The sequence below is a fragment of the Salvelinus namaycush genome, chromosome 12 (genome assembly GCF_016432855.1).
Source record: "Salvelinus namaycush isolate Seneca chromosome 12, SaNama_1.0, whole genome shotgun sequence".
Lineage (NCBI taxonomy): Eukaryota > Metazoa > Chordata > Actinopteri > Salmoniformes > Salmonidae > Salvelinus > Salvelinus namaycush.
In genome coordinates this window covers 33,684,409-33,697,731 of record NC_052318.1, presented here as the reverse complement: position 1 = coordinate 33,697,731, position 13,323 = coordinate 33,684,409, and the positions used below count along the sequence as shown (strand labels likewise).

The window sequence follows — 13,323 nt, the reverse complement described above, 5'->3', positions numbered from 1 at the left end:
TCCCACGATGCACTGGTTTGCATACTTTGACCCGGCATTCAGCTAGACATCCGGGCTATGTGTGGTATTTTGGGGAAGATGGCGACACTTATCCTGCCTGCTGATTGGATCAAAAACTGGGAAAAATCTGGAAAACATGAGTTGTAAGTTGTATTATATAGTTAAATTGTGAAGACGAATGTCTTGTTTCATTTTCCATAAGGGTTGTTGAGCCATGCAACCAGTTCCCATCGTTATCCTCGTACGAGACCTGGGCAATCTCGCAATGTGAATTAGCAAACCTAGCATGCTAACTAGCTAGCTAACCCTACTTCAAACAGTGAGGCCATTTCACAATAGCAAGATACAGTTGGCTGCGGTTCAATAATTATGTTAGAAATTATAGTTTGGTACAGAATTCGACAGATTCCATATGGGATTGATATAACAATTAATTTAACACAGTTGGCCTGGGTCATTCGATACGAACTAATTAGTTAGCTAACTTTCGAGTCCGCCGCCAGTCCTCCGAAGCAACTAGCTACAGTAGCTTATTGCTGTGAAAGCCAGTAGGCTAGCTAGTTAACGTTAGCTAAGCAGCTAATGATGCAGGTTAGCCTGGTAGTTGACCCTGTACATTAATGTTAGCTAGTAGTTACCCAATGTAGCTAACTAGCTAGTTGGTAAGATAACTTAATGATCAGTGAGTTAGCTACTGCATCACACAACGTACAGTTGGTGATCACATAATAAGCTAACTAGCTACCGACGCATACCCAGCAAGCTGATTATGCTGGCACCACCATCTGATTCTTGCTACACGAAACATTAGCAAGCTAGCTCGTTGGCCACTTTGTTTAGAATAGCCACCATCTGTATGGATTAACGAGCAAGCTACTGATATTTTAGGTAATACATGGTTCCCTGGCAGTTATCACTTTGTCTCCACATTTTCTATCATCATGGTAATTCTTATGGTAGTCCCTAACTATCTAGATAGCTAACGGTACTGAATTGAAAACATGTCGTCGACTGAGTTAGCTAGTATGGGGGCGATTTCAACTGATTTAATAATTGGCAACAGTTACAATTAACGTTACATTTCAGATATTTAATAGACGCTCTTAACTGACTTACAGGAGCAGTTAGGGTTAAGTGCCTTGCTCAAGGGCACACCAGTTGGCATTGGTCAGTATTTAGTCTTCAAGCTCTCTAGTAACTGGACATTCCAGTTTTGACAATGTTTTAAATTGCCATATGAAAAAATGCTCAGAATGGCGTCCTCATAAAACAATAACGTCTGTTAGTTACAGTATTATATGCAGTGTTATTATTAGAGGCGGAGATTAGGCTGTCTGCAACACACTACACATTATGTATGCATATACTACTGTACACTACTACTAACTGTACCAGCTATGATCATTTAGATAACTATTCACTGAAAATACTAGTATCCTAGTCATTGAAAATAAACTAGCTAATATAAAGTATAAAGTCACCTTTTCCCCTTCTCTGTTCAGTGTACAACTATGTAAGAATCTTGCAGACAAAACCAATCATGACAGCATAATAAAAGGTATGTACCGCTCTGCTATTTGAAAGAACAGTATGCATGTTAATTTTGATACCATTGAGTACAATTGCTACATGAAATGAAGATGTACTATTCATTCAATGAGGGTTTCTCGCTATGTCAGGTGTCATCTAATGTTCTTATAGCATCATACCAAGCTTACATCTCAACAACTCTTCGGTTGACTGTTTGTGAGTAGGTCTAATACTGACACATTGTATTGGGAATAATTCTCTTCCCGTTTGCCTCATCCCTTCATTCTTTAGATATACAGGCTGCTTTGTATGAACTCTGCTGGCATGTCGTACAAGGGAACTTCAAGCTGGACCTCGCTGCTAGCGTCCTCAGTGACATGATGGTATGTATGGCCTTGTTGAAGTCCTCTCATTGTCTGCAATGTCTGTCATCCCAGAAAACCTGCAGTGCTTTTAGAGGATTTTGTGGCCTATACGATAGTCCTTTTAGTGAAAACATTGACTCGCACAGTATCTGGAGTGATGTGTATTTAGTTCTTATTTTCTGGTTAGTAAAGATGCACTATACAGAAATCGTGCCGCCATTACCTTGTTACTAAAATTCAAATAGTACTTATAATTTCAGTTTGTGACAAAACAAGCAAGTATAGTGTAGAGAATCATTGTACCATCTAAACCGCTGTGAAATATATATTTTTAGGGCACTCCCTGAAAAAAAGAAAGTGTGTTGAAATTATAGACATATCTGATGTTTTAATCAAAACTTGCTGAGCTATGTTAAGGAAAAATGACAGCGAGTGACTGTGACTAGCACCCATTGTCTCTCTCTCCTCCCTGTTGCAGCGACCACCACAGAACATCAACAGTGTTTATTGCGCTGTCCTTGTTGCTGAAGCTGCAACATACACTGAACCGAAATATAAACAAAACATGCAACAATTTCAAAGATTTTACAGAGTTGGAGTTCATATAAGGAAATAAATTCTTTAGGCCCTAATTTATGGATTTCACATGACTGGGAATACAGATATGCACCTGTTGGTGACAGATACCTTAAAAAAAGGTAGGGGCATGGATCAGGAAACCAGTCAGTATCTGGTGTGACTACCATTTGCCCCATGCAGCGCGACACATCTCCTTCACATGGTTGATCAGGCTGTTGATTGTGGGACTGTGCAATGTTGTCCCACTCCTCTTCAATGGCTGAGCGAAGTTGCTGGATATTGGTGGAAACTAGAACACGCTGTCGTACACGTTGCTCCAGAGCATCCCAAACATGTTCAATGTGTGACATGTCTGGTGAGTATGCAGGCCATGAAAGAACTGGGACATTTTCAACTTCCAGGAATTGTGTACAGATCCTTGCCAAATGGGACCGTGCGTTATCATGCTGAAACATGAGGTGATGGCGGCAGATAAATGGCACAACAAAGGGCCTCCGGATATCATCACGGTGTCTCTGTGCATTCAAATTGCCATCAATCAAATGCAATTGTGTTCGTTATCTGTAGCTTATGCCTGCCAATACCATAACCCCACCGCCACTATGGGACAACGTTGACATCAGCAAAACACTCGCCCACACAACTCCATACACACTGTTGCCATCTGCCCGGTACAGTTGAAACCGGGATTCATCCGTGAAGAGCAAACTTCTGCACGTCCCTCAATTTGAGACATCTGTGGCACTGTGTTGTGACAAACTGTACATTTTAGTGGCCTTTTATTGCCCCCTGCACAAGGTGCACCTGTGTAATGATCATGCTGTTTAATCAGCTTCTTGATATGCCACACCTGTCAGGTAATGGATTATCTTGGCAAAGAAAAAACGGTCACTAACAGGGTCGTAAACAACATTTGAGGGAAATAAGCTTTTTGTGCGTACTGAACATTTCTGTGAGCTTTTATTTCAGAGCATGAAACATGGGACCAACATATGTTGCATTTATATAACTAATCCCTCATTTGTTTAGGGAAAAACATTCACTATTCCTTCAACCCTTGCTCTCTATACGTAACATGTATGCATCGCATGCACCTGACCAATAGGGCCTGACTTATAGCCTATCATAATCACATCAATAAATTGGTTATAACAAATTCCGAACACTGTAAAACATTGACAGCAAAATGGATTCAAAGGAAGTGACAAACTCAAAACAGGTGAATGTTTACTGGATGCTCAGGAGGTAATGGGGAAGTCAGATGTGTGGAATAAATGTGACTCGTGGAAAATACTGGAGATCAAGAAAAAGAAGGTAAGGAGCAAGCGCTGCGTACATATTATTTGGTGTTCGATAACAATATAATATTTCTGACCCTTTGGAACATTATAAATGACACTAAATACATTTAGAAGTGTACCAGAGAGTCTGTTAACGATTTTTTGTAAAGCCTTTGTTACAGCAACCATTTCCAGGATGGAATTATTAATTTTTTATGCTTATTCAAGGGTCACTTTGTTATTTTAAAACTAAAATGCTTGATTGCATTTCAAATCATTAATGACTCATGTGCTGTGTGATGACATTAATGAATGATTGATTCAGTAGCCTATATAACTATTGAAATAAAGGCCTAAGTAAGTTATGGTATTAAGGACTCAACAGGATCCGCTCTTAGGCCTACAGCTTGAGGGTGGTTATACAAGGCTTCTATACTAAGCCTACTAATTATAATGACATTACTTATTATAATTATGACCATAATAGTAATAATAACAATAAGGAGATCAAGTAAAGGAGGGTTATTATTTTTCTGACAATTTGGTACAGTGTAAGCAACACTTCATAAATTATAAATAATACCAGAGAGGCTGTTCTAACAGAAAAAAAGTGTAACGCCTTTATTACATCATAGCAAAGATTTTAAAACAGCAGAATTTGTGAAATTATTTATCTGACGTGTTGTGATGGCGTGAGGCTTGGTGCTCACGGAATCGGGGCGGCAGGTAGCCTAGTGGTTAGAGCGTTGGACTAGTAACTGAAAGGTTGCAAGATCGATTTCCTGAGCTGACAAGGTAAAAATCTGTCGTTCTGCCCCTGAACAAGGCAGTTAACCCACTGTTCCTAGGCCGTCATTGAAAATAAGAATTTGTTCTTAACTGACTTGCCTAGTTAAATAAAGGTAAAATAAAAAGCAGTAGTCTATTAAACAAACACTCAAACAGGCAACATAGGCAGCATCTGTCTTGTTTTTGTAGATATACAGTGCCTTCGGAAAGTAATCATACCACTTGACTTTTTCAAAATGTTATGTTACAGCCTTGTCCTAAATTTTAATTATTAAAAAATATATATATTTCCCAAAAAGTTATGGGGTGGATCAGCTTTAGTAGATTGTTGCTTCCATCAATGTAATTGTCTGCATCATTTCCAATCCCCCATATATATTTTTGGCATATGTGTGTGTGTATGTATGTATATGTGTGCGTGTGTGTATACAGTTGAAGTCGGAAGTTTACATGCACTTAGGTTGGAGTCATTAAAACACATTTTTCAACCACTCCACAAATGTTTTGTTAAACTAGTTTTGCCAAATCCGTTAGGACATCTACTTTGTGCATGACACAAGTAATTTTCCCAACAATTGTTTACAGACAGATTATTTCACTGTATCACAATTCCAGTGGGTCAGAAGTTTACATACAATAAGTTGACTGTGCATTTAAACAGCTTGGGAAATTCCAGAAAATGGTGTCATGGCTTTAGAAGCTTCTGATAGGCTAATTGACATTTGAGTCAATTGGAGGTGTACCTGTGGATGTATTTCAAGGCCTACCTTCAAACTCATTGGCTCTTTGCTTGACATCATGGGAAAATCAAAATCAATCAGCCAAGACCTCAGAAAAAAAATCGTAGACCTCAACAAGTCTGGTTCATCCTTGGGAGCAATTTCCAAACGCCTGTACAAACAATAGTATGCAAGTATAAACACCATGGGACCACGCAGCCGTCATACCGTTCAAAAAGGAGACTCGTTCTGTCTCCTAGAGATGAACATACTTTGGTGCGAAAAGTGCAAGTCAATCCCAGAACAACAGCAAAGGACCTTGTGAAGATGCTGTAGGAAACGGGTACAAAAGTATCTATATCCACAGTAAAACGAGTCCTATATCGACATAACCTGAAAGGCCGCTCAGCAAGGAAGAAGCCACTGCTCCAAAACGGCCATAAAATAGCCAGACTACGGTTTGCAACTGCACATGGGGACAAATATCGTACTTTTTGGAGAAATGTCCTCTGATCTGATGAAACAAAAATAGAACTGTTTGGCCATAATGACCATCGTTATGTTTGGAGGAAAAGGGGGGAGGCTTGCAAGCCGAAGAACACCATCCCAACCGTGAATCACAGGGGTGGCAGCATCATGTTGTGGGGGTGCTTTGCTGCGGGAGGGACTGGTGCACTTCACAAAATAGATGGCATCGTGAGGATGGAAAATGATGTGGATATATTGAAGCAGCATCTCAAGACATCAGTCAGGAAGTTAAAGCGTGGTCGCAAATGGGTCTTCCAAATGGACAATGACCCCAAGCATACTTCCAAAGTTGTGGCAAAATGGCTTAAAGACAACAAAGTCAAGGTATTGGAGTGGCCATCACAAAGCCCTGACCTCAATCCCATAGAACATTTGTGGGCAGAACTGAAAAAGTGTGTGCGAGCAAGGAGGCCTACAAACCTGACTCAGTTACACCAGCTCTGTCAGAAGGAATGGGCCAAAATTCACCCAACGTATTGTGGGAAGCTTGTGGAAGGCTACCCGAAACGTTTGACCCAAGTAAAACAATTTAAAGGCAATGCTACCAAATACTAATTGAGTGTATGTAAACTTCTGACCCACTGGGAATGTGATGAAAGAAATAGAAGCTGAAAGAAATAGAAGCTGAAAGAAATAATTCTCTCTACTATTATTCTGACATTTCACATTCTTAAAATAAAGGGGTGATCCTAACAGACCTAAGACAGGCAATATTTACTAGGATTAAATGTCAGGAATTATGAAAAACTGAGTTAATGTATTTGGCTAAGGTGTATGTAAACTTCTGACTTCAACTGTACATGCATGCATGCATCTTTTTTTTAAATATACCTTTATTATTCCCCGCAAACCCTACAACCCCTCCCCCAATTGGAGTAAACTAATAAACAATAGTTATATTTTTTGTTTTTAGTCCTGGCCTTCCTCTATTTCTGATGTCAATCCAGTTTGATATCTATTTGTAACTATGCTATTTCACAAAATGTCTGAACCTTTGTTATCTTGTTGTTATTAGTCACCCCCTTCAGCTCCGTTCAACCCCTCCCATCTATCTCTGAACACCATCCATTTTGGATTTCTATTTGCCATATATTTTTCAACTGTGCTGTGATGCTTCACAAAAGTACTGAACCTTTCTTTTCTCATAGCTTCTACAGATTGTAAATTAAAGAAACATGTTTGCTAAAATAGTAATTATGTTATTGATTGACTGACTTTTCAAATAGCCCAGCATTGCTATCTGCAACGTTAGTTCTAGGTAAATGTTGCAATTCTTCAGCCATTCTTGGACCTGTGACCAAAAACGAGCTACATATGGACAATACCAAAATAAATTATCTAATGACTCTGCCTCCTTGCAGCAAAATCTGCAGAGCTGGGAAGGTATATATATAAAGGGAAGGTATATATATAAACATTCTATATGTTGCAAGATTTTTGTATAATTAAAATTGAAAAATTCAAAGTTTTGAATCTTGCGTCGTTTTGCGTGTCAATTCATAAACCATGTGCCATGGAATCAGTACATCGAAAATCTCTTACCAAATATTTTGCAATTTATATGGCACAGCTGTCAATTCTTTGGTCCTTAAATGAAACTGGTATATATTTTTGTTTATCACAATTTTCTTTAACCATTTTTGGACTATAATGCAGGGCCAACAGACAAGTTCCTTCCTTTTTCCCCCTTCCACTTTTCTCTTCCATTTTTGTGGTAATGCTGGAATTAGTTGGTTGTAATTTTGGGTAGAGCAGACATTTCCATATGTCTCTTAGCTGCATGTGTGAACTCCACCAGTCCTATTTATGATATATTTTACCTTTTTTATTTTTTTTTAATCAATTAGTTTATTGGAGTTTAACCAAAATATTTGTTGTATAATTTGTTCTGTCTTTTCAGGTGGATTAAACTGAAATTGCATCCAACTTTCTAATGCTTGTTTAAAAAATAACGATATTTTGGAGATTATTTCGTTTCAAATAAACGAAAGTGAGCAGTTGTAATCTGAATAAAGGGAAAAGGGCCATTCTTGAACATAGGATGAGACATTCGTACCAATTTACTAGAGAACCAGTTTGGATTTAAGTATAACTTTTGTATGACTGATGCCTTTAGTGAGAGGTCTAATGCTTTAATATTTAATCATTTCTGCCCTCCATATTCGTTATATAAATAGGCCCTTTTAATTTTGTCTGGCTTGCCGTTCCAAATAAAATTGAAGATTGTTTGATCATATAATTTAAAAAGCAGGTCACTAGGTGTAGACAAAACCATAAGCAAATAGGTCAACTGTGATATGACTAAAGAGTTAATCAGAGAGATTTTTCCACAAATAGACAGGTATTTTCCTTTCCATGGTAGCAAGTTCTATTTTTGCTAACTTTCTATAAAAATGTGTTTCTTTCGGGATATGTATACCGAGTATGTCCACATCCCCGTCAGACCATTTTATTGGTAAACTACACGGTATTGTAAAAGTTGCATTTTTTTTGTGTGATGTAATACTTATCATAATTTGGTTTTAATCCAGAGAGGTTAGAGAAAGTATCTAGATCCTCTGAGGCTGTGGAGTGATTCTAATTGTGGTTTTAAAAGGAAACATGAATCAGTGTACAATGACACCTTTGTTTTTAAGCCATGGATTTCTAACCCCTAATATTATTATTGGATCTAATTTTAGCTAACATTTCGATGGCAATAACAATGAGATATGCCGATAGTGGACAAGCTTTTTATACTCCTCTTGACAGTTTAAAACTATCTGAGATGTATTCATTATTTACTATTTTACACCTAGGGTTACTATAGATTAAGATAAATTAAAATGAATTGTCTCACCCTTGTCAGTCTGTCTTTGCACAACTCAGTGAAAGGCATTTGCCTGCTTCCCATATATATTTGTTGTTGTCTGTCTGTCTATCTATATTTTTCAGGACCCTGTCTTTCATAGATCATTCGTAAAAATCCAAAACTTTAAAAGCTATTTTCCAAAATGTATATATAAACTCCAGTTGTACTTTATCTAAAGCCTTTTCAAAATCCGCTATAAAAACCAGGCCTGGTTTCCCCGATATTTCATAGTATTCTATTGTTTCCAGTACTTGTCTTGTATTATCTCCAATGTATCGTCCATGTAAAAAAGATGTCTGATTAGGATGAATAATATCTGATAAAACCTTTTTTAATTTTATGCGCCAAGCATTTAGCTAGAATTTTTGCATCACAACACTGAATTGTAAGAGGCCTCCATTTTTTTTAAGTGGACTGCATCTTTATATATACCATTTGGATCCTGTTTCAGTAATAATGAAATCAGACTCTATAATCTACCGTTTGTATAGGAGTGGTTAAAACATGCTAATAATGGTCCTCTGAGTATATCAAAAAAGGTTTGATATACTACCTTAACTGGTATGCCATCCAGCCCTGGAGTTTTCCCGGACTTAAAGGCTTTAATTGCGTCAAGAAGTTCCTCCTCTGTAATTTGGCATTCACATGAGTCTTTCTGTACATATGTTAATTTTACATCATTAATAGGGGGGGGGGGGGGGGGAAATCCATACAATTAGCTTCGGTTAGTGGAGATGGAGGAGACTGAAATGAAAACATTCTTAAAGTACTTTACTTCCTCTTTCAAAATATTGTTTGGTGAATCATGAGTGACTTCATCATTTGTAACAAGTTTCAATATTTTTGGGGGTAGCATTTCTATGTTGAAGATGGAAAAGGAATTTGGTACATTTTTCCCCATATTCCATCCAGTTCGCTTTATTTTTTATAATATATTACACTGGATCTTTCTTGAATAAGTTCCTCTATTTCTTTTTGTTTTTCCTCTAACTTATTCTCAGCCTCTATGGTACAGTTTTTATTGCTTTCTATCTGCTGTTAGTCCTTCAATTTCCTTTGTTAATATGGACTCTCTTGACCTAAATTGCTTTTGTTTAATAAATGAGTACTGAATTTCATGGCCCCTAAAGGCACTTGTAAAAGTGTCCCATACAATAAGGGCTGTACCTATGTTGTGGGAAAAAGTCAGTTATAAATGATTCTGTCCTAGTAAAAAACATGTTTATATCCAGTAGGCTTTGATTACATTTCCAATATCCTCACCCACGTGGAAATTATGTAAGAGTAATATATATGCCAATGTGATGGTCTGACCGCATTCTGTCCCCTATCAACACTTTTGGTGCCAGAGAGAATGACATAAGAAAAGTAATCAAGACGACTAGTTTGATTAAGCCTCTGCCATGTATATCTCACTAGGTCAGGGTATTTAAGCCTCTGTATATCCACTAATTCCAATATATCCATGACATTCATGAATTCCTTAAGTGCGTGAGGGGGATAGTTTGTAGTGTGATTTCCTTTACGGTCCATGTAGATATTTACATCCTTATTAAAATCTCCCACCATAATAATAAAGTCTAGTGTATATACTACCTCAACGAATCGGTGCCCCTGCACATTGACTCTGTATCGGTACCCCCCTGTATATAGTGTCTCTTGTTATTTTACTGCTACTTTTTAGTTACTTATCTCTTATTCTTATCCCTATTTTTTTTAAACTGCATTGTTGGTTAGGGTCTCGTAAGTAAGTATTTCACTGTAAGGTCTACACCTATTGTATTCAGCGCATGTGACAAATACATTTTTTATTTGATTTAGTGTTGCTTGTGTAGTTGATAAATTATTATATATTTTCAAAGAAGCTTGGATCATTATTTGACCGTATAGGTTAATAAGCCATATCTGTTTATGTTCTAATAACATATTTAAAATCATCCATCTACCTTGAGGATCTGCTTGGACAATTTGCACATTTGGATCAAAATTACTGTTAATTAATATCATCACCCCTTTTGAATTTCTTTACCCATGGGAGAAATATATTTTGCCCCCCCCAGTACTTTTTCCACAAAACTTTATCTAAAATTGTTGAATGAGTTTCCTGTATACTTCTCTTTTAGCCAGGTAAATACTGATCGTCTTTTCTTATTATCTGCTAAGCCATTACAATTATAACTGGCTATACTTATTTCACCAATTACCATAATGAGACCCAAGTTTCAATTCTATTTGTCATGATATATGTTTGTAAACGTACCATTAAAAAGTAACATGATGATTGAGTGTCTATATAGCTGTACCATGATATTTGCGTTGCTACTAAGTAAATCTCCAATTGGTCCCCATTATTCCACCCACTAAAACCACCCATCATCCCGAGTTGGGTTGTCATCCCAATGCCCGGCAGACCGCCCCGGAGAGACTGGGACCCATCCTTCGAAACGAGCACACAGTGCCACCCACAGAACAGAAGCAGATCAAACGCATTTCCATCGCCCTCACCTCGATTTGTATTTTATATATAGAGCCATTAAAAAATATATGTATTTTAAAAATTCTGTTATTTTCCTAAATTAGCCATTTAATATTTGTAGTAGTCTAGGCGGTTTATGCAAAGGATTTTTACCTCTCACCAGTCTCACCATTACCAAAATTACATTATGGCAAGCAATTATTGTGATTCATCCTATATTGTTCCTAACATCTTTTACTCCCTCGCAACAGTTGTGGCACACACACACCACCCACACACACAACCAACCGTAGTCTCAGATTCTCAACAGTTGCACCATCCCAGAGCCCAACTCAAGAAAGGTCTTGATTTACGAATGCATATACAGTTGCAGCTGTTTGAGAAGGCAGGCAAAACTGAGCAAAAAGTAGGCAAAAAAGGGGGAGATTTGATTAACCATTGTCATTGTCAGATATATCCCGTTGCCCTGAAACACCCACAAATGGTCCCCCGTTGTTACCATATTCCCAAGCATCTCTGTGCAGTCAGACCTTTGATTTTGTGCCACCAGGGCCACAATAATATGCTCCCTCTCTGAATGTCCGAGTGACCCCCTGCCCATTGGTTACTGCAGCTAGTGTTGCCAGCACTGCCACTGCCTGGGTGGGGGCACCCGGAATCCCCACCGGCTAGGTACAAGGTCATCAAGGTTCTTATTAGCAGCTTTGAGAATTTCCTTATGCTCTCCCATCAGGGGGCTCTGTCTTTGTAGGACCAACCCTGCCAGGCAGGCTCAGAATCTTGAGCGGGCGGTGTTGCTCTAGAAGGTCTCTGACCACATTTTGGCTGCATACAGGCCGCTTACAGCAGGCCCATAAAACAGATAAGGACTTCTCCTTAGTATCTTGGTCGTTCAGGTGGGTGTATAGGGATGTGGTCCGTTCCATCAATATAGGACCATAAATAAATTAGATGTATTATTTATTTTTTAAATGTAGTTCTCCATGATAGGACAATAAATAAATAAGATGTATAATTCATTAAAATGTATATCCCTCACTTGCATAAAATCGAAAGCTCTCTCACAACCCTTGCTCACAGACATACATTGGTTCTGGGATATGCAACCATTTCCTTTCTCACTCACTTAACGCCACACTTTCTCAAACACCAAAAAACATACACCACCCATCTCAATACATCCACACATATCCACATACTGTGCCTTCTGTCTGCTCTGTTTTTATCTCCACAATGTTGTTGAATTAGTGCTTTTGTGTTCCAATTAGTTGTTATATTTGAAGATACAAAAAAAAAATATTTATCTTTTCTATTATTACAATCCACAACATGGGTAGAATTGTTTCATTATTTGCCTCTATGCGAACTTACATGTTTAGAATAGCCTTATTCTAAAATGTATTAAATTGTTAACCTCTCTGGTACAAGTGGGACGATAGCGTCCCAACCTAACCAACAGCCAGTGAAATTGCAGGGCGCCAAAACAACAGAAATCTCATAATTAAAATTAAAAGTATTATACACCATTTTAAAGATAAACTTCTCGTTAATCCAGCCAGTGTCTGATTTCAAAAAGGCTTTACGGCGAAAGCACACCATGCGATTATGTTAGGTCAGCACCTAGTCACAGAAAACCATACAGCCATTTTCCAGCCAAGGAGAGGGCTCACAAGTCAGAAATAGTGATTAAATTAATCACTAACCTTTGATGATCTTCATCAGATGGCACTCAGAACTTCATGTTACACAATACATGTATGTTTTGTTCGATAAAGTTCATATTTATATCCAAAAATCTCAGTTTACATTGGCGCGTTATGTTCAGAAATGCATTGTCTCAAACAAACATCCTGTGAAAGTGCAGAGAGCCACATCAAATAACAGAAATACTCATCATAAACATTGATAAAAGCTACAAGTGTTAAACATACGAATAAAGATAAACTTCTCCTTAATGCAACCGCTGTGTCAGATTTCAAAAAGGCTTTACGGCGAAAGCACACTTTGCGATTATGTTAGGTCAACACCTAGCTACAGAAACCCATACAGCCATTTTCCAGCCAAGGAGAGGGCTCACAAGTCAGAAATAGCATTAAAATCACTTACCTTTGATCGTCATCTGGTGGCACTCCCAGGTCTCCATGTTAGACAATAAATGTTTGTTTTGTTCGATAATGTCCCTCTTTATGACCAAAAACTGTCCAGT

At 37.9% G+C, this 13,323-nt stretch overlaps 1 protein-coding gene across 11 annotated transcripts in view; it reads left to right on the top strand.

Moving 5' to 3' along the window:
* The first annotated feature begins 59 nt into the window (after positions 1 to 59).
* LOC120057138 (THO complex subunit 2-like) overlaps positions 60 to 13,323 on the top strand; it is a 78,159-nt gene continuing 64,895 nt past the window's right edge. For all 11 annotated transcript variants that reach the window (XR_005477882.1, XR_005477881.1, XM_039005588.1 and 8 more), the window contains exons 1-3: positions 60 to 143; positions 1,503 to 1,558; positions 1,822 to 1,913. Coding sequence is in view for 9 of the 11 variants with exons in the window: in XM_039005588.1 (XP_038861516.1) it covers positions 79 to 143; positions 1,503 to 1,558; positions 1,822 to 1,913 (213 nt within the window). In the remaining 2 variants the exon portion in view is untranslated. The remainder of the gene's footprint in view (positions 144 to 1,502; positions 1,559 to 1,821; positions 1,914 to 13,323) is intronic.